This window comes from Pleurodeles waltl, chromosome 3_1 (assembly GCF_031143425.1).
Source record: "Pleurodeles waltl isolate 20211129_DDA chromosome 3_1, aPleWal1.hap1.20221129, whole genome shotgun sequence".
NCBI classification, from domain to species: domain Eukaryota; kingdom Metazoa; phylum Chordata; class Amphibia; order Caudata; family Salamandridae; genus Pleurodeles; species Pleurodeles waltl.
The window spans coordinates 1,777,827,058-1,777,847,644 of record NC_090440.1 but is presented as its reverse complement, the minus strand read 5'-3'; the positions used below and the strand labels follow the sequence as shown (position 1 = coordinate 1,777,847,644).

The following is a 20,587-nucleotide window of genomic DNA, read 5'->3' as shown; positions in this document are numbered from 1 at the left end:
CCAAAATTCACCTTTTTATTCAACACAATTCCACTAGAGTTTAAGAGGAGCTGGTTTAAAAAACTACAGGGGGATCTATCCTCGTTTGTATGGGCCTCTAAGGGAGTAAGGATTTCGTGGAAAAAGATGAGTAGAAAGAAAGAGTGGGGGGGTATTGCGTCTCCGGATTTTTTTAGGTATTATTTGGCTTTTCAACTAAAAAATACCAGAATGTTATTGAATAAGAAGTCAGAATATGATCCGGTCTGGAGAGCTTTAACGGCACATCTTGAGGAAGGAGCAGACCATTTCTTATATAAATTTGGACACCCAAAGTACTTTAAGAAGGTACGTTTGAAGCTCCCCAGACAGGCATGTAATGTTTGGATGTATTTTCGGAAGGTGCTAGAGATACCTTATTTTTGTAGTTCTGCTCCCATCTGGGACTCACCCGGTACCCCTGAATGCCTTATCGACAAATTATCAATTCCTTTGAGAATGAGTGGGATGGTAAAATGGGGTCAGATTATAGAAGGATCGGAATTGTTAAGCTGGTCTGCATTCCAGGAGGGTACTGGAGGGACAGTTTCTAAATTCAAGTATTTTCAGATATCTAGTTGGGTGAAATCTCGACGAATAGGAGAGGTAGGGAGGAGCTTATGGGAAGGGAAATTAAACCAGAAAGTCATTAAAAAAGAAGTTGCTTTGTGGTATCATGCTTTGTTGGAAACAGCAGAGGATGGTGCATCCCTTCCCCTGTTGAAGTGGGGGGGGGATTTTTCCAACCCTAGAAGTTACAGCATTGTGGCAAAGGTCTTGTTCAGAACTGTGGTTTACTATTAAACCTGCAGGGTTGAAGAAAAACCATTTGTTTACACTCCACAGGGTTTATTGGACACCGGCTAGATTAACAGCTATCGGGAAAATTCCGAAAAACTGTCCGAGGTGTGGGGAAGACAAGGCAGATGACATTCACATGTTTTGGCAATGTTCAAGGTTGTTTAAATATTGGGAGGATATAGGAAACATCCTAAAGGTAATCTTTAATGTAAACTTAAAAATAAATCTTTCTATGGTGGTGTTCGGGGTTTGTGAACAGGGTATAAATTACTAGAGATTGTCAGTACATCAGGAGCATTTGTTGTTTATATTAATGCTTTTAGCTAGACGAGAAATATGTCGTAAATGGGTTGATCCTCTTCCCCCCCGTGTTCAGGATTGGCAAACATCTGTAAATCTAATGTGTAAAATGGAACAACGAGGTCCCTTCTCTAGAAGAGACAATTTTTGGGTGAACTGGGAAAATGTTTATCAATAGTTTATCAAATTTGTGCTTAATAGGTTCTTTGTTTGATCTCCTCCTCTTGAAACTTAAGTCCAATGATTAGAACTCCCCCCATCCTATTGGGTGCTGCTTTGGTTATGATCAGGTCTCGAAGGAAACAATAAGACTTGGTCGATGGCATGCGATCGGGAAAAGAGCAATAAGTAGAACAGGTGGGACGGCCCAATAGAGGTGTGGATCGCATACCTGGAGACATACTTACTATTCGCCGTGACCTTTGCTTTTCCCTCTTAACCAAAGCGTGGGTGACGAAATGAGGACAAAATAAAAAATAAAAATTCTACCACTTTTTATGCCTATTTCTGATAACTAGTGTACATATATAGTCTGTTTACTCACCTCCTATAGGAGGGTTGCCCATCTAGTGTTTTGGTACTGTGTTGGTACTGTGTTACTGTAATAAAGACCGTTTATTTTCATAACACTGAGTGCTTTCTTTCATGTGTGTAAGCGCTGTTTGACTACAGTGGTACTGCGTGAGCTTTGCATGTCTCATAGATAAGCCTTGGATGCTCATCCACAGCTACCTTCAGAGCAGAGGTCTTCAAACTGGGGGGCCTCAAGTAGTCCCGGGGAGCACCAGACTCTGGCCAAAAGAAGCATTATACAGGTTACAGGCCTTTGTTTTAAGCAAAAACATGTTATTGCATTTTTAAAAAGGTAACAGTACCTAACTGCAATGTTTAAATAGGTCTAGACATATTTAAACATTGCCATCTTTATAAAATATTTGTGAAACATTCTGAGGGGGTCCCATAGATTTTTATTTTTCAACTGGGGGGCACGTCATTAAGAAGTTTGGAGACCACTGCTTTAGAGTGATAAATACTACCCAACTAAAAAAAGTGTCTCTTTAACCACACGGGTGCCGCGGGCAAGCTGGTCTTGTCCAGGCACACGGTTCCTGTGTGCCCTGGACGAGACCAGCTCGTCCTGCACCCGGCCCACGGGGGAGCGCTAGCGCTCCCCCTGTGGGCCCCCCACCCACACCCCTCCGTGAGGGATGAAAGAGGAATTGCTTCCCCTTTTACCCACGACCCCAGCCCCCCCACCCTCCCAGTGACGTCTGATGATGTCAACGTGCAAATCGTGAGCTGACCTCATCAGAAGTCACCTCGGAGCTTCCAGCGCAATCCCAGAAGAGAAATGGCTGATCGGGCAGCAGAAATGCCCACTAGACACCAGGGATTTTGTTTTTTTTCCGCATATTTCAAATAAGGGGAGCGGCCCCCTGGGCAAGGGCCGCTCCCCAGGGGTCAAATTTTTTCTAGGCCATTTCTGCCCCCCCGGGGGCAGATCGGCCTTGCGATCCGCCCCCAGGGGGGGGCAAAAACCACTAGGCACCAGGGATTATTTATTTTATTCATACTTGCACATAAGGGAGCAGCCCCTTGGGGAAGGGCCACTCCCCAGGGGGCAAATGATTTTTAGACCATTTCTGTCCCCCCTGGGGGAAGATGGGCCTAATATAATTAGGCCGATCTGCCCACTGGGGGGGGGGCAGAAAACCACTAGACACCAGGGATAAAAAATGTTTTATTATTTTCCTTTTTTTATGTGTGGGGAGCGATCCCTTAGGCAAGGGTCGCTCCCAGGGGGCCAAATTCTTTTTAGGCCATTTCTGCCCCCGGGGGGGGCAGAAACCACAAGACACCAGGGATTTTTTTTTTTTAAACTAACACATAAGGGGAGCGGCCCCTTTGGCAAGGGGAAGCAAAATATTTTTAGGCCTTTTTTGTCCCCCACTTCCCCCCACCCCGGAGGCAGATCGGCCTACTATAATTAGGCGGATCTGCCCCCGGGGGGCAGAAACCTCTAGACACCAGGGATATATATATTTTTTATTTACTTTATATTTTTATGTATGGGGAGCGACCCTTTAGACAAGGGTCGCTCCCCTGGGGGCAAATTGTATTTAGGCCACTTCTGTCCTCCTTGGGGGAAGATCGGCCTATTTTTGTTAGGCCAAACAGAAACCTCTAGACACCATGGATTGGTGTGTGTGTATGTGTGTGTTTTGTTTGGGGGGGGGCAACCCCTTGGGCAAGGGTCACTCCCCATGGGGGCACATTACTGTTGGCCATAACTGCCCCCTTGGGGGCAGATTGGCCTGTTTTTGGAAGGCCCAAAAGCCCACCAGACACCAGGGAAGATATTTTTTTCAAAATAAGAGGTTGGGGGTATGGCCATACCCCCACCCAAATAAATGGGGCCAAAGTTGTTCTGCCCACCTATCCACACCCCGGGGGACAGAAAGTCTACTAGATGCCAGGGAATAAAATAAATAAAAGAAAATAGTGGGGAGGTGGCTACCAACCAGTATGGGCCTCGTAATGCCCCCACCCGAACTGAAGGGGCTAACAGTCTTTCAGCTCTCCCCCACACACTAAAACATCTTATCCCATAGCAAGCAAGAGGACATTTGATTATTTTTGGTTTTTGTTTTACATTTGGGCCATGAGAGCTTGGTAACTCTCAAAATCGTCCCACTTGGAATGGTGAGGGCTGCACTTTTTTTTACTTTGGGACGCTGCCATGTAGAAAAATCCACAAGACCTAGACACATCTGAAAACTAAACATCTAGTTGATTCCAGTGTGGTGTGCTTCACATGCACCCACACCATTTCCTTACCTACAATGTTCTGCAAACCTGCAACTTTGCTGGAAAGCACACATTTTTCCCACATTTTTGTGATGGAACCTTCCGGAATCTGCAGAAATCCACAAAATTCCTACCACCCAGCATTGTCTCATGTATACCGATAAAAATTCTGCTGCACTTGTCAGCCTAAAAATGTTTCTTTTCAAACTGCCATTTTGAACCCACTTTTGTTCCCCCTCAATTTCGACATGTTTTTGGCTCTTCTCTGTCACAAGCACTTGGCCCACCTACACAAGTGAGGTATCATTTTTACCGGGAGACTGAGGGGAACGTTGGGTGGTATGAAATGTATCCCAGTGCGGTGATTCCACACAGAAATGTGGGGAAAAATGTATTTATTTTTAGCTAAATTTGAGGTTTGCTGAGGATTGTGGGTAAGAAAACATTGGGAGATCCACGCAAGTCACCCCTCCCTGGACTACCTCTGGTGTCCACTTTTCAGAAATGTATGGGTTTGGTAGGTTTCCCTAGATGGCTGCTGAGCCCAGGACCAAAAATGCAGGTGCCTCCCCCCCCCCCTCTCACAAAAACAGGTAGTTTTGTATTTGATAATTATGATGTGTCAACATAGTGTTTTGGGGCATTTCCTATTGCGAGCACAAGGCCTACCCACACAAGTGAGGTACCATTTTTATCGGGAGACTTGGGGGAACCCTGGGTGGAAGGAAATTTGTGGATCCTCTCAGATTCCAGAACTTTCTGTCACCGAAATGTGAGGAAAAAGTGTTTTTTTAGCCAAATGTTGAGGTTTGCAAAGGATTCTGGGTAACAGAACATGGTGAGGGCCCCACAAGTCACCCCATCTTGGATTCCCCTAGGTCTCTAGTTTTAAAAAATGCACAGGTTTGGTAGGTTCCCCTAGGTGCTGGCTGAGCTAGAGGCCAAAATCCACAGGTAGGCACTTTGCAAAAAACACCTCTGTTTTCTTTGGAAAAATGTAATGTGACCACGTTGTGTTTTGGGGCATTTCCTGTCACGGGCACAAGGCCTACCCACACAAGTGAGGTATCATTTTTATCGGGAGACTTGGAGGAACGCTGGGTGGAAGGAAATTTGTGGCTCCTCTCAGATTCCAGAACTTTCTGTCACCGAAATGTGAGGAAAAAGTGTTTTTGCCAAATGTTGAGGTTTGCAAAGGATTCTGGGTAACAGAACCTGGTGAGAGCCCCACATGTCACCCCAGCTTGGATTCCCCTAGGTCTCTAGTTTTCAAAAATGCATGGGTTTGGTAGGTTTTCCTAGGTGACAGCTGAGCTAGAGGCCAAAATCCACAGGTAGACACTTTGCAAAAAAAACTCTGTTTGCTTTGGAAAAATGTGATGTGTCCACGTTGTGTTTTGGGGCATTTCCTGTTGCATGCGCTAGGCCTACCCAAACAAGTGAGGTACCATTTCTATCGGGAGACTTGGGGGAACATAGAATAGCAAAACAAGTGTTATTGCCCCTTGTCTTTCTCTACATTTTTTCCTTCCAAATATAAGACAGTGTGTAAAAAAGACGTCTATTTGAGAAATCCCCTGTTATTCACATGCTAGTATGGGCACCCCAGAACTCAGAGATGTGCAAATAACCACTGCTTTTCAACACCTTATCTTGTGCCAATTTTGGAAATACAAAGGTTTTCTTGATACCTATTTTTCACTCTTGATATTTCAACAAATGAATTTCTGTATACCCGGTATAGAATGAAAACCCACTGCAAGGTGCAGCTCGTTTATTGGCTCTGGGTACCTAGGATTCTTGATGAACCTACAAGCCCTATATATCCCCACAACCAGAAGAGTCCAGCAGACGTAACGGTATATTGCTTTCAAAAATCTGACATTGCAGGAAAAAGTTACAGAGTAAAACGTAGAGAACAATGGCTGTTTTTTTACGTCAATTTCAATCTTTTTTTATTTCAGTTGTTTTTTTCTGTACAAAATCCTTGTAGAATCTACACAAATTACCCATTGCTGAATTCAGAATTTTGTCTACTTTTCGGAACTGTTTAGGTTTCTGGGATCCAGCATTGGTTTCACACCAATTTCTGTCACTCACTGGAAGGAGGCTGAAAGCACAACAATTTTTAAAAATGGGGTATGTCCCAGTAAAATGCCAAAATTGTGTTGAAAAATTGGGTTTTCAGATTCAAGTCTGCCTGTTCCTGAAAGCTGGGAAGCTGGTGATTTTAGCACAGCAAACCCTTTGTTGATGCAATTTTCAGGGGGAAAAACACAAGCATTCTTCTGCAGCCCTTTTTTCCAATTTAAAAAAAAACACGAAATTTTCACTGTATTTTGGCTAATTTATTGGTCTCCTTCAGGAGAACCCACAAAGTCTGGGTACCTCTAGAATCCCTAGGATGTTGGTAAAAAAGGACTCAAATTTGGCGTGGGTAGCTTATGTGGACAAAAAGTTATGAGGGCCTAAGCTCGCCCTGCCACAAATAGCCAAAAAAATGCCTGGCACCTGAGGGGGAAAAGGCCTGGCAGCGAAGGGGTTAAGATGGCCAAAAACTTATGAGAAGAAGCTTTAAACATCCGTAGGCAAAAGGCATTCAGTCACTCAACAGACTCACGCTGCCCCAATCTTAGCCGGTATTTATGAATCTGATTTGTCAGGAATCCACTACCGTTTCGATTGCTGTGCTGTAAACGAAAGTGCTGCAGAATAAGTCACACACATTTAAGAAAAATATATTTTCCTACATGAAATCACACAAATATACGACTTCTTCTCTTTCTATTGCGACGATGTTGGATTTCTTTGTGACGTACATTAGTCCTCTTTTTATGACGACATCGGGGTTATATATACAATACGCGACAACCCAACCTACCAGAGCGCGCGCGGTAGCGGTTGAGAGTGGACGTAGTCCGTTTGTGCTCTGCGTGGGAAGATGAGCGACAGCGGCGAGCAAGCTTACGGCGAGCGGGTAACTGTTCGATCTCTGCGCTTTATGGGCACTGCAGAATGTAGAGGTGTTCTAGTCTTTAAGGTTTATTCTCGTCGATAGCATAAATTAACAGATCTTTTTGTGTGCAGTACGAAGCTCATTTAGATTAAGTGAATGGAAAAATTGGTGCATTGTTACTTGAGGGAATGTATTCATTTTTACAACGTGACTTAAATGTTGTAACGTAAAATGTCAGGTTTATGTTCGCTGTAACGTGAAGTTGGGCCTTCGTGCTGTTAGGCGTTCACGCTAAGACCTTCCATTAATGGGTAGCAGTTGATCTCGGTTTAAGAGCTTTACGCCGCATTGACATTGCCCCATACTGGTATTTTATTTTGGGTCATTGTTCTGGGCCTCGTTAAATTGCGTCTGCAAAAATAAAATGGCGGTCCTCTTGAGGGAGCAGGAAAAATAAGTGGGCGGACGTCACTTCCTGTCCGCCATCTTGGGGCCTGACTGCGGGGCTGCGTGATAATCAAAATGGTGCCTGTGGGCGTCCTGAGTTTTACCTGCAGCTGACTGCACTTTACTTCGGAGGGACCTTAATTTAACCGGCTTCAATAGTCTACATATATGTAGCCTGAATCAGTGTAAGAAATCCCTACTATTCAACTTGGTGATTCTTTTTTGCTCTGATTCCAGTATTGCGTTTTGGACAGCTAGAGTGAGTTGACGTACTGCCATGCAGTATGATTCGCGTAAACTTACTGGCTATGTTGTAGTGTAACGTAGAATAGTCGCCTCTAAAATGGCGCCTGTTACACTAGATTGTTGCTGGGTAACTACCTTTTAAGGGCCGAGTACTCCAAAACGCTAGTTTTGTCCCGTACCGAATTACACCGCCAGCCTAACGAACAAGAAGCTAACAAACTTACAAAGTACTAGTTTGGTATAAACTCCTAAATACAGCTGGGACATGTGGACATTTGATAAACTGTCGTAATTAAAGATTGTTTAACTTATTCTGCTGTTCAAATGCGAGTAGCTGGCTATAGGTTTTGATTTGTTCAAATTGTTCTAACTGAATTCATTTAATTTGCTTGTTTTTTTAAGTTGCCGAACATCATCTCTGCAGAAAATAATCACTTGAAGTTTTGCCTAATGTTCACACGAACGTTACAGAAAAAAAGAAATGGGGGCATGCGCAATTTACTCTGAATGTTTGGATGAGAAGCACGATTGGGTATTTTCAGCACAATGAAAAATGAACAGTGCCATATTAACGCAACTCCGCTCTTCCAGAGGAAGCATGCGATTGAAGACATTTGGGTCTTACCGTTTGTCCACTTTCGTAGTTGCCACCATGGTGTATTGGAATTGCTGTTTATAATTCTTAAGAATGGCTGTTACGATTTCAGTTATTTGGGGGGGATGTGGCTTTTGGGGGCGGCTGTTATGAAGTTTGTTAGAAGCCGACAGGCATTTCTTTTGCTTCTTGTGGAACTTCGGAGTAGTAGGGGAGCTGCCTGAAGCCATGGACTAGTCGTTTTAGTTCCGAGCTTGGCACTTATTTTTATCCCTGAGTTTTTAAACTTTATTCATCCTGTTTTTTTCTATTAAGGTTATAATTGAAGAAGGAAAATGCAGAAGGCGTCATTTGACAAGTTTTATAAATGAGAATTATTTGAAGCTCAGAAATAAGTGAAGCCGAAATTTGAAAAAAAGAATGCATGCTAATTTTCAAACCAGAAGTCCCTCTTATAGAATATTAAGAAATTTGTGTGAAGTGGGGAAGATGAAAAGAAGTCAGAATTTGAAACGGAAGAATGAAGAAAAGAAATAGAAATGAAGTTAAGATAAGAAGTAATCTGGAATCAGAAAGCACTACGCTAAGTAATTATTAGTCTGTTTCTGTGTCCCTGTATACTATGCTGAACATATGCATGCATCATCTTTTTAAAAACCTCTATACAGGGTATCTTTTTTTAACAGGTTTAATGAAACCATGCAGTTATAATTGAAATTGAAACTGCTAATAGATTAATGAAACTCAAAATAAATCGGCATTTATTTCGATGCAGCTTGCTATTAATTAAGCATCTAGTGACAGTTCTTGCTATATATATATATATAGTTATGTACGTTTACACTTTCAATGTCTGCGTATGTAGGTATCTCGTTCCGCTTCTAGGAGCGCAAGTGCACGGCGTTCTGGTAAATCTGCAAGCCACTCCCCTGCTCGTTCTAGGTCTAAGGACGGATCGAGGCGCTCCAGAAGCAAGTCCAGGTCAAGATCGGACTCTAGGTGAGTGCTGACATAGTTACTTTTGTAATATTGTTTGTATTGTGTTTCCATTGCGTGTGCCATACTTGTGGTGCAGTGCATGTGGGATTGACAAAAGGCTGTATGTTCAGATAGGGCAAGTATCTATTTAGCGTTTCATTAGTTCGTGGTATGTATTGCTTTTAAACGTGCAGCCGAATTTGTATTTCCTTCGGTGGCTTTTTTTCGTCGATTTGATACACACACGTTTATGGGTCTATGCCAGTGAATGCAGCGGACTCCCGCGCTTTAGTGGTGGGTTATATCGAAGCGTGGCATACGTTGTACGGAAAGCACATAACACCACCGTTTTACCTTCCAATGTCCATGTTTAGGTCTAGGTCGAGGAGAAGTTCGCGCCGCCACTACACAAGATCACGAACACGTTCTCGTTCACACCGAAGATCCAGGAGTAGATCATACAGCAGGGACTACAGGCGACGCCGCAGCAGTCACAGCCACTCCCCAATGTCCAGCCGCAGGCGCCACGCTGGGAGCCGGGTAAGCTTGTGCAATTTTTTTTTCCCTCTACTCCTCTCTAACCTAACTTCGGTACAATGTTTTTGTTTTTCTAGGTCGCGCTTTGGCGGTGCCTTGCCAAGCGTGGCTTACGGGGGTAACGGTAGCTTACTGTCTTAGTTTTATTGTGGCTTCGGTGCAATTGAGCTCGTGGGTTCAGCAACTATTTCATTACCCTAGTGGAAATGTGGGGTTTTAATTGAAGGCCTGACTTATGTACTGAACCCCATAAAAAAATGATCATTTGAAGAAAGTGAACCGCATGAAATGGTGTTCTAACTACTTCCCTGAATCCGTTTAGCATAAATCCAGCTGTTTAATCCGCCCTATGTGGAAACTCAATTTAGTATTGCAGGTTACAACTTTTCTCGAGTATGTTGTACATGTTAACTGGCCCGCTAAGTCACCTGACCAAAGTTATCAAAAGCACTTTGTAACGCATGTTTTTGTTTTTGACTTGTCTGCTGTGTCAGAGTGGGTACTCGATAAACTCGTGTGCCTTCTCAAATAGAAATGGAATTGGGCTAGAAATGCTGCGTTTGGTTGGAAGTATAGGGATGGAATTGCGTTAATGTGCTCTATGGCGCTTACCTGCTAACTGCAAGCCCTAAGTTAATGGTCGTTCATTTTGACTTTAGTCGTGAATGCTAAGGAAACCATTGCCTGCCTTTAATTCCGTTTCTTTGCGGTCCGTTTGGAACTTGGTGTGGTCTTAGTTATAAAGAGATACCTGATGGAATTCAGTTACTGATGTGATTTAAAAACTAAGAGCATGAGGTTTAAATACACAATCGTGAAGCTGGGACGCAGAGGTGCGTTAAAGGTTAATATTAGAGGAATACAGCAGGAAGCTTATTTGGTGTCCTGCGGTGGGGGAGTAGACTTTAGATTCTGCTCGAAAGGAATGTGGCTTCTATGTCTTTGTAGAGACCTTTTTCTTTAAAGGAGATGGCCCATACTTGGCCATATTTAGTCAGCTATCACCACTACTCCTGATGACAATGTGGCGCAACCATCGCCCAACTTAGGCTATTCAAGCAATACTTCCAGACCTAGCACGACGTCTACATGTAACTATACTACAGCAAGTGTCCAATAACGAAGAATTGTTCGTTTTTTGCTTTTTTACACCTCGATCCAAAGGTGTATAATTTTGCTATTATGCCCACTCTAAACATAGGGTGGGTAGTAAGCCAGTGCACATCCTTCCTGAACTAGGAATTATGTAAACCTATTCTGGGCAAAGCACCTTCTCCAACCGTACACTTTGAGGTTGGCCGCCATTATGTTCACACCTGCCAACTTACTATAACTCGGCAGTTGATTAATACATGTTGCAGTAGCCTTCATTGGTGTTTAGTGCAGACTTCTGATCCATTCACTACATGGTTTGGATGGAGCTGTCCCATTCTAAGGTACCAGGCCCAAAAGAACCAACCCCATGGTGTGCAGGATGAAAGTGTTGCATGAGTGGTCACCATACCTGAAGGCATTCCCGAGCCACTTAGTGGAGCATGCCTGGCCATAAATATGATGCACGCGTAAGTGCAATTTACTGATTAACAATAGTTGTCTGCATCAAACTTCTTTCCGGTCATCCTCATTTTTTACTGTAAAGTGGTTGTCTGCTCAGTAAACTGAAGTATCCCTATCCATTTCGTGGGTAGAATGAAACCTGCAACATGACTGTTTAAAGATCATATGCAATGTCTCTTTATCCTCCTCTACCTCCTTTAACAATGTTTTCTTTCCCCTGATGCTTCTTATTTGTTTGTGTGGATCACCTTTTAGCTTTTTACAGCAGTGTTTATAGTCGATCAAAGCTTTATCCTTGTTGGTTAAATGATGTCATTTAACCCTCTCCTTAGACACAAAGGACTTCAAAATCTGCTTCCAGGGGTGAAAAAAGAAGTGGTGATTCCTCTGTAGATCGGGTAAGGAGCCTCAAAGGGAATGATCATTGTATTATATTAAAGTTTAACCATTGCATATGATCTTAAGACAAATAGTTGGGATCATTAACTTGTAATGGATATTGTGCATTCTGTTTTGTACTGCTTGCACCCATACATCCTTTATAGCATTTAATTTATGAAGCTCAGTGACTTCATGCACTTTGAAAAGGAAGTGCATGCTAAATCTTAACTGTAGTTTGTGGTTCAATCTGCGTCCTTTGGGAGGGAGGCCCTTTTAGTTGGCCAACAAGTTTGGGTTTTTTTTTTGGTGTCAATCTGATTTTGTTTTTAAATTGTATTTATTCTGCAGGCAAATCCCGACCCTAACTGTTGCTTGGGAGTGTTTGGTTTGTCTTTATATACCACCGAGAGAGACCTGAGGGAAGTTTTTTCCAAGTATGGCCCACTTTCTGACGTGTCAATTGTTTATGATCAACAATCACGACGTTCAAGAGGATTCTCATTTGTGTATTTCGAAAACGTTGAAGATGCCAAAGAGGTATTCATTTAACTCCTCTAAATTTCAGTTTTGCTGCTTTCGAGGCATGTGGTTTGCATGCATTAACAAGTCTGTGCTATTCATTTGCTTCAATTATGCCAGTAACATGGTCTACCTGCCTGGCCACTACAAAGTAATGATGTACTTCTATGCGCAGGATCAACTTTGTTTTAATTTAGTGCTACTAGTTCTTTACATTACTAAATGTAAAGCAAGTTTAATCGCGGACTGTCAAGTGACGCTCTGGCTCTTCTTGTAGGCAAAAGAGCGTGCCAACGGCATGGAACTCGATGGACGCAGGATTCGTGTAGATTTCTCAATTACAAAAAGGCCTCACACTCCAACACCTGGCATTTACATGGGGAGGCCTACCTAGTGAGTATTAAAGCAGATTTTTCTTAATAGCTTGCAAAACCAAATGTGTTCTCGCATACTGTATGTAGTTTGACACCTTGATTTTGTTTGAGTTATGATTTTGCAACCACTAATCTTCGGGCACATGTACTGCGGAATCGCCTACTTCTAGCGCATGCCTCCAGCTATTATACATTGGTTGGCTAGCATAATTCGGCTGACCGATTAGCCATAGTGAATACGATGTGCTGGATACTAGAACCAACCAGAGCACTTTGGTTCTACCTATGGTAATCACCAGGACAAATTGTCTACACCAGACTCTGCAAAGCCATGCATTTAGTTGCATTAGCTTAACGTTTGAAATCGCCTATTAATTGTTAACCTTCCGGTGAGCAGAGGACGTTTTGCGCTGCTAAATGTGGTCCTTGAACAGCTTAGTGCTGGAAAATATTAATTTAGCAATATGCCCTTTCTCCATAATTTACCTGCTTCATATTTTCGAGTTGGCACGTTCTGGTTCCGAGACTACATAGTCTTGCAGTGTTGACTAGCATTTAACTGTACTTTGTGTATTGTGCATGCATTGAATCTTGATACCATTCTAGACTTGTGGTGGGTGAATACTCGTCTAAGCTAAAAAAAAAAAACACACTAAGCGATTTGTTTTCTTAAATGTCGCTTTGGCTGCATCCACAATACATCCTCAGTATGGACCCAGGCATCTGCAAATCGTTGACTCTGCTCATGTGAACCGTCTCTGCACTCTAATGCAGTTGCTGTTATATAATATTGGATTGGTCATTGGTGGGATAGTGTGGAGTTTATCCAAATCCCGAATTTCTCTTTAAACCCAAATTAATCAGCCAAGCGATGTAGCACTTGCGTTACTAGAACTGTAAATGACGAATATAAACAAGGCTTGTAAAATGCCTTATTTGTTGATCACCCACTTAGGTGCATTTGAAACGACCGTAAATTACCTGTCGGGTTTGTCACGAGAATGGACGGTGATATAAGGTTATGAGATGGTCTAACAATGGAAACGTAATTTCAGGTCTGCCAAACTTGGTCCATCGGTTCTGAAATGCGATCCCTATTGGTTGCCTTCCATAGGGAAGTAGGGTTGTCCTCAAATGCATTTGGCTGCGATGTTGATGTGTAGCAGTGATTTTAACAGTACATTTTCAATGATCGCATTTGCCCCGGTGTAGGCCCGTACATTTACGATGAACGCAATTAGGCTCTGGCCTTTTGGCCAATGACCGACATGGGGGCAATAAGTTAAATTGATACAGAATTCCTGTCTGCAATACAATTAGCTAAGTAGTTTCCATTTATGCTAAACTCCAAAGGATTGTAATCTGCCAGCAACTATAAACATGTTGTGCATTGTGGAAGTAGTATCAAATGTTCTAATACGTTTTGACACCTTTCTTTGTTTTTAGTGGCAGTAATCGCCGTAGAGATTACTATGACCGTGGATATGACCGAGGATATGATGACCGTGAATATTACAGCAGCAGATCATACAGGTGTGCAGTTATTATTGATTTATTTGGCATACTGCATTCATTTTTAAATGTACATTCTACAAAGTAGATGTCCGTCAAATGGACTGCAATATCAATGCTTATTGAACTTAGTTACCAAGCAGATGTGTTACTGGACCGTTTCGATTGTACCTATAACCAACTGCGAACCATTGTGCCTAAACAATTAGGAAGAACCCGACTGCTTTTTGGCGTATTTTAATGTTGATCCCTTTTGAGATATTGTGGGTAGCAATTGTGGCATGTTCAGTCAGAACCAATAAAAGGAATTGCGCACTTTCGACCTTGCTAAATACCCGACAGTACACTTTTAACCTTAGCTTGCACAGGTGCCCCTAGTCTGTCATGTAGGATTGTTAGACGATCTGTTTTTAGTAGCCTGAAGTGTTAAATATTAGGCATCATTCATCGAACTGCTGCAGAATTTAATCCGAAAGCACTATAGTAAGCAGATGCTTACGCCAGTTGATCTTTAGACGGACCGCCTGATATTGGCCTTTCACTTGCAGGATCCTAATGATCATTCCCCTTTTACTTGTTAATGTAGGGTGGTCAAGTTTATCGGGAGCTCTCCAAGAAGGGATGTTGCTACCCCGTCAACTTCTTGTTGCTTGTAAACCTTCGGAGGAGAAAGCTTTGACATTTTAAGTTTGATTAGATCTGTGGGTTGACCACTACATGTAGTTCGAGTTTAACATCCTTGAAGGGGATATTTGTTCCCAGCTGCTGTCTGTTCGTTACGTTTCCTTTAAATCTACTTTTTTCACGTGATCCAAAACGGCTATATACGGTCCATAATTAATGTGCATACTGGATTACAATATTTAAGGATTTCTCTACTTTGCTTAGGCATGAGGCTTAGGTGTCGAAAAAATAGTGATCTGCGTTATGATTTCTTTATTACGCTTTGGAGCAGCATTTCTTTTAGGTTGTACGTTTCCTCTATTTTTCGGTGATCACTTAACCCTAAAAGTCTAGTTTGGATCTGCGTAGTTAATATAACTTCCTATTCAGCTAGCAGCACCGATCGATACGGTTTGAGCAAGTGCATCTACAGCAATCAAATGTGAAATTGCTACGTAGACCTTGTGAGGTTAGCTGTGGTGATTTTTTTTTTTTTAACAGCAAGTTAGTGTCTTTCACGCTCTCGTTGTCCTAAATGTATTAAGGCCCGGTGGTGGTACTGGTCCGATGAAATTAGAGTGGATTCCAAGGTAGGTAACGGTGGTTTCAAGCGACCAGGATTTTCCGTTCTGACTAGGGAATGGCGTTGGGGGGGGGGGGGGGGGTACCAGGTGAATTTCCCCCGACTTGAATTAACATTTGACATGCTCAGTTCAAACATTGTTGATCTCGCAAGTCTGGGTGAGCTATTAGTGGTTGCTACAGAACCAAGGAAAGTGAAACTCTGAAGTATGCGACTGTGGTTTGTTGAGGACAGGATAGGCATCTCTGGCGTCTTGGAGACAAACTCTCCTTTCTGCTGAGGTAACTTCTGTATTGTCTAATACAGCCGGGACCGCTTAGTGCAATGCGGGTGCGTCATAAACTAGCTTGGTTTCAGAGATGCGGATAACATTACCTTGGTTCAGCGATGTACGAGTTGGCATGTTGAAGGCTGTTTAGTTTTGGCACTTTTCTGACCTTTTGTCGTTTGTCTGGTTCACATCTCCTTTAGAGGAAAAGGGCACTGAAAGTCTGACAGTTGATACTGTGAACTACGTATTGTATTGTTTCCTTGTATTCCAAGAATCAATGTAAAAATTAAAACCTGCTTTGCTTGTGTTTACAGAGGAGGCGGAGGAGGGTGGCGAGGTGGCCAAGACAGAGATCAGTATTACAGGTATGCTAGGCAAGGTGTTGGTTTAAAGATAGCATTAAACGTGGTTTCAGCAAAATACTTGCAGGTGCTTCAGCTTGGCCAGGGCCAACTTTTAAACACAAGTTGTGGACTCAGTCTTGATTTAGCTTGATACCTGGGACGCATGAGCAATTCTGGTTCTTGACGTCATTTGCTTGGGGCTAGCTTTGTTTGGGTATGGCTCGGGTTTGCTGATTCAAAGACTGGGAAAATGCATCAAGCTTCTGAAGTGTCATGATATTTAATTTTAGTACGTGACTCTAAAGTACTTGTATTACTTGGGAAATGCCTCCCATTCGATACCTTACCCGAACTTTGTTCTGTACTGTTGGAGTCAATGTTTTTGTTACTACCATTCCTGATCTAAATAACAATTTTTGATCGTATTTTCAAATTTAGACCCGTTATGTCACGGTGCGAAATCGCCTAGTACCAGTAATGCGACTGACTTCAAGCTTAGCAAACTCAATGTTTTTACCGCTGGATAAAAGGTCAGGCTGCGTAGATCTTATTAGGACTCATTTAATGTCTTGTACACTTAGTCCGTGAAACTAAAGGCTGAGGGTTAAGAATGGTAAGTGGCTACTTGTCGGTGTTGAAAAGGTATCTATTATGGAGTGGCTGGTGTAATCGTCGCAACCGACGTGTAGAGGAGTTTAACGTTTGTTAAACATTAACTTTCGCTCCAAGTTAACCTCGACGTTTCCTTGTCCAACCTTTTGAACGAGATTTGTTTAGAGGGGATGCACGAAAGATGGTCTATATAATGTCCGAATGAACTGCAATTAACCAGTTTTATTTAAACGTCACTTCAGAAGTCTTATCGCTTTTGCACAGGCAGCGAACAGTTCTGATTGGCACTTAAGGGGTAATTTTTATTTTTTACTAAAATAAAGCGTTTCTTAGATCCTTCGCATTGCGCTTTTATGAGATTTCAAGTTGGTCGTAATTTTGACTTGTGTTGTGAAGACCCAGGGAGACTGAATATTGGATGCCAATTGCTTGGCTCCCACTTTTAATGTTGGCGGGGATCAGTGCTTGTTCACCACTCCAAAACAATTAGGTACAGCGTCTAAAGAAAGGCACAAGCACTTAAGCAAAACAGTGTAAGACAGCAGCATCAGTAACCCAACGCGTTTCGGAGATTGTTCCCCTTCCAGTTTACAGAAGACGCTCATCAGTGATTGTAAAGAATCGGTGCCTCAGTAAACATCAAATTTAACTTCACAATTCCGGAGTCAAACCTAGTGCCATGGTCTCCTTATTGGACTAGTGCAAGCTTACAGGATGCCACGATATTAACATCGTACAAATTCATTCATAACGTTGTAATTGATAAACTATCCCCTTTCTGAATGATTTACTTTATACATGTGCAAGATGTATAATTCTTTACTTACTGCGCACTCATACTTCATTCCATACGTTCCTCAAACCAACGCACGTCAGTGCGAGCCGTCTTTGAAGGTTGCCTCCGAACTGGAGATGGCTGCTTCTGTAGTCTGAAATCATATCTACCTTAAGAGGTTGAGCATTCGTTTGTGCTCTGCCTCACCCATAATCTTATACTAGTTATTGAAGCGTGCAGGCGGTTATCAAGATTTTTGGAGTGTTGGCTTCAGCAGTCAAGCTCGCATTCTTCAAGCAAGTTTAACCGCCCTGTCTTGAAGTATTAAGGATTTAAACGATCGTGCATATTTCAGACCGTGCAACGCACCTTGAAGTTAACTTTAAGGATGGTGTAGTGCTGGCTTACATCAGCTAGTACCATAGCAAATTTCAATCCACCTTTATAGTGGAGTCTGACTGGCGGGACAGTTACGCCTTTGTGCAACCAATATGGGTAAGTAGGGTGTAGCTGATTTTCTGACTGTCTAGGCAACATCACAGATTTTCTAATGGACTAATGACTTCACTTTTTTATTCTTTTGACAGAAGGCGATCTCCCTCGCCTTACTACAGCAGAGGTGGCTACAGATCCCGCTCCAGGTCCCGATCCTATTCGCCGCGTAAGTTGAATTGCACCATTGTGTAACATGTATAATACGCTGCTAATGTGGTACAGATTTTTTTTTTTTAGAATATTTAATAGATTGCTAGTTAAACTCTAAGGGGGACACTAGAATGACTTGCAGTACGTAGACTTTAGGGCAGGATTGGGGTGATTTGAGTGTCATGCAGTTTATTGCTGAGGACCGTAATACTGGAACTAAATTCTTAGTTCGGGCAGCTAATGCAAGTTTGAAACCAAGAACATTCTCAAGTAGACACCCGGGACATTGTGAAATGTCTGTTCACCTAGTTGCGTCTTTATGCAAAAACATACTCACTTGGCAGCTTATCAAAGATTAGAAAATTTAGCAGGATATTGACCATCGGGCTCTACCTCCTTTATAGAACTCAAAACTATAGCAGATCATAATGCACTAGTTTAACGTATCTCACACGTGTTTCATTTCTTTCAGGACGTTATTGAAGAATGAGTTCAGAAGATTCCTCAATTTGGCCCTAAGTTAGGGTTGCAGTTGTGGGCAGCACCTTTATTTTGTAACGTGAACATTGACTAGCGAATAGATTGCTTTACAGTTTATGAAGTTCCAAATTTACATTGCTGTTCTGCATATTTGTGTAGGTTGGTGCTTTGTTAAACCTTATGTTCTACCACTGTGCACGTTTGGTTTTTTACATTACACTGTAAATGCTACAGTAACTTGTACCATAACTTAAATGTTTTTTATTGCTTGAAAGTATTCGCTATCGGGGTCCTCTGTTGGAAGATCGAAACAATAAAAATACTTTTTCTTACCATCTGTATTTAAATCTTGCGTTCTGGCATGATCTGAAAGAATGGTGTTTATTTCGTAAAGGCAGTGCAAAAGTGCTGGTGGTTTATGGCGGCTTCTTCCAATTGAATTTAATTGGTACGTCTCGCTGGAGTTCTACATATTAATCCTAATAGGGGGGTGTCAACTTCTATAAGACCTACTTATTTGTAGATGTCTCAAAGTATGTAGAATGTAATAGCATTGGCACAACTGCGTAAAGGACTTCAAAATGAATACTGTTCCTATGTAAATAGAACAATAAACTATTAAATAGTGTCTTGCCCTGATTTGGAGTTCTTTTGGGGTTTAAATGATACACTGGGTAAGTGACATTTTCATTCGACGGTATTCATCGTGTTAACTATCTGCAGGTGGGATGACTGCTTGTACTTGAACTTTAGGTTGCGTCATACACACTTGTCGTGCATCAATACGCCCGGTTCCTTTGTCACATCCCTATTGATGCTGCCCAGCCCTGTTTTGGGACTCTAAATATAACGAAGAGCTATGTTAAGATCTCAGTCTACTCCTGGATGCTTGCCTAAAAGTCCCCTAGTCTCCCAACTTTTTGCCTTCTACCTACTGGTGTGGGTGTGCTACCTATTTCTTGATCCCTCTTAATTTTGTTTAGATTACTAGAAATCATTGGTCAAATAACATTTTTCAGTTTAAAAAAACTGAACGAAGACTAGACTGAAGTTTAAAGGAAAATCCTGTATAAAAGTAGCCCAAACACTGTTGCAATTTAGGAAAGAGTTGGAGACTTCTTAAAAGTCTGTCCGCAAATTTCTTCTCGTTACTTGTTGACTTTATGCTTTTGTACGGTGTCTAGCGGAGTTATGGCTAGAGTTTGGCTTGCAGGTTTATTGTAAGCATACCTGGCACCCAGTATCCAACTAGAATATCACTTTGAAGGAAGTGACACTTCCCTTTGCCAGAGGTAAACTTGTAACTAGGGCCTACTACAAGGTCTAAGCAAAGGTCTCGTCCCAACTAGAGTAGCCTTACCATGTGATTATGATCAGGTGACATACAAGATAATTATGGCTTTCGGGGGGGGGGGGGAAGGGGGAGGGGTAAAACTTCAAGCACAAATAGCGTTAAACGGTGGCATTTAATGCGTTCAATAGGCAGCTGCACACAAGTCAATCTTGTGGCAGAGAAAAAGTCTTAAAGGCTGAGACGCTGCTTTGTCCAGTTCATGCCCATGCTTTGCATGGCTAGGGGTGTGACTGAATTTGAAGGAACAAAGTCCAGGATCGCTACTCCAGGGCACCCCAGCACAACCCCATGATGCATACATCTCAATGCCACTTGTTTTTAAAGTGGTCTCGGAGTGCCTACAGGATGTGGTTGGGAGTTGCCACAAGGGCAGTTTATTTTCCAGTATAGGGTGAACCCTAGATACAGCAGAACTGCCCCAAGGGGCCAAGCATGCCGGCTTTTATGCAGGCATACATGTCCAATATTCACACCATCCCCTTTAATTTTGGAACCATTTATTCTCCCCTTAGGCGACTCATGCTGGAATAAAATGATGGGTCCAGATCCTGCTTGAGGCGCATGGGTGTGATTTGTAGCAGCAGGCAGTACGTTTCATTGTCTGAGGGAGTGCAAAGACCAGTACACCACTGTCGTTAAGTTAGCAACACTAGTTCTGTCAGTACAGTAACAAGTGTTGCTAACTTCGAGTGATGCCATTTCAGAAGTTGGCTTTTCAGGCAATCTACCCATTCCCAAAGCAGTGAAACCCTGGTATCATGCAAGATTCCTGAGGCGTTTTAAAATGCTGCAAGTATGTCCTGGCAAAGACAGATACTGTGACCTTGTTTT

General features: G+C 42.4%; 1 protein-coding gene across 3 annotated transcripts; it reads left to right on the top strand.

Moving 5' to 3' along the window:
* Nucleotides 1-6,778: 6,778 nt before the first annotated feature.
* Nucleotides 6,779-18,735, top strand: TRA2B (transformer 2 beta homolog). Of its 3 annotated transcripts, XM_069225800.1 has the most exons (11): nucleotides 6,798-6,904; nucleotides 8,487-8,758; nucleotides 9,037-9,170; nucleotides 9,524-9,689; nucleotides 11,576-11,641; nucleotides 11,973-12,161; nucleotides 12,421-12,536; nucleotides 13,964-14,050; nucleotides 15,861-15,911; nucleotides 17,865-17,938; nucleotides 18,395-18,735. In XM_069225800.1, the coding sequence occupies exons 4-11, from the start codon at nucleotides 9,657-9,659 to the stop codon at nucleotides 18,403-18,405; spliced, it is 627 nt and encodes a 208-aa protein (XP_069081901.1). In that variant the 5' UTR covers nucleotides 6,798-6,904; nucleotides 8,487-8,758; nucleotides 9,037-9,170; nucleotides 9,524-9,656; the 3' UTR covers nucleotides 18,406-18,735. The 3 variants fall into 3 exon arrangements, with proteins under 3 accessions (XP_069081899.1, XP_069081900.1, XP_069081901.1); XM_069225798.1 differs by lacking the exon at nucleotides 8,487-8,758 and having other exon boundaries at nucleotides 6,779-6,904; XM_069225799.1 differs by lacking the exons at nucleotides 8,487-8,758; nucleotides 15,861-15,911 and having other exon boundaries at nucleotides 6,779-6,904.
* The last annotated feature ends 1,852 nt before the right edge of the window (nucleotides 18,736-20,587 follow it).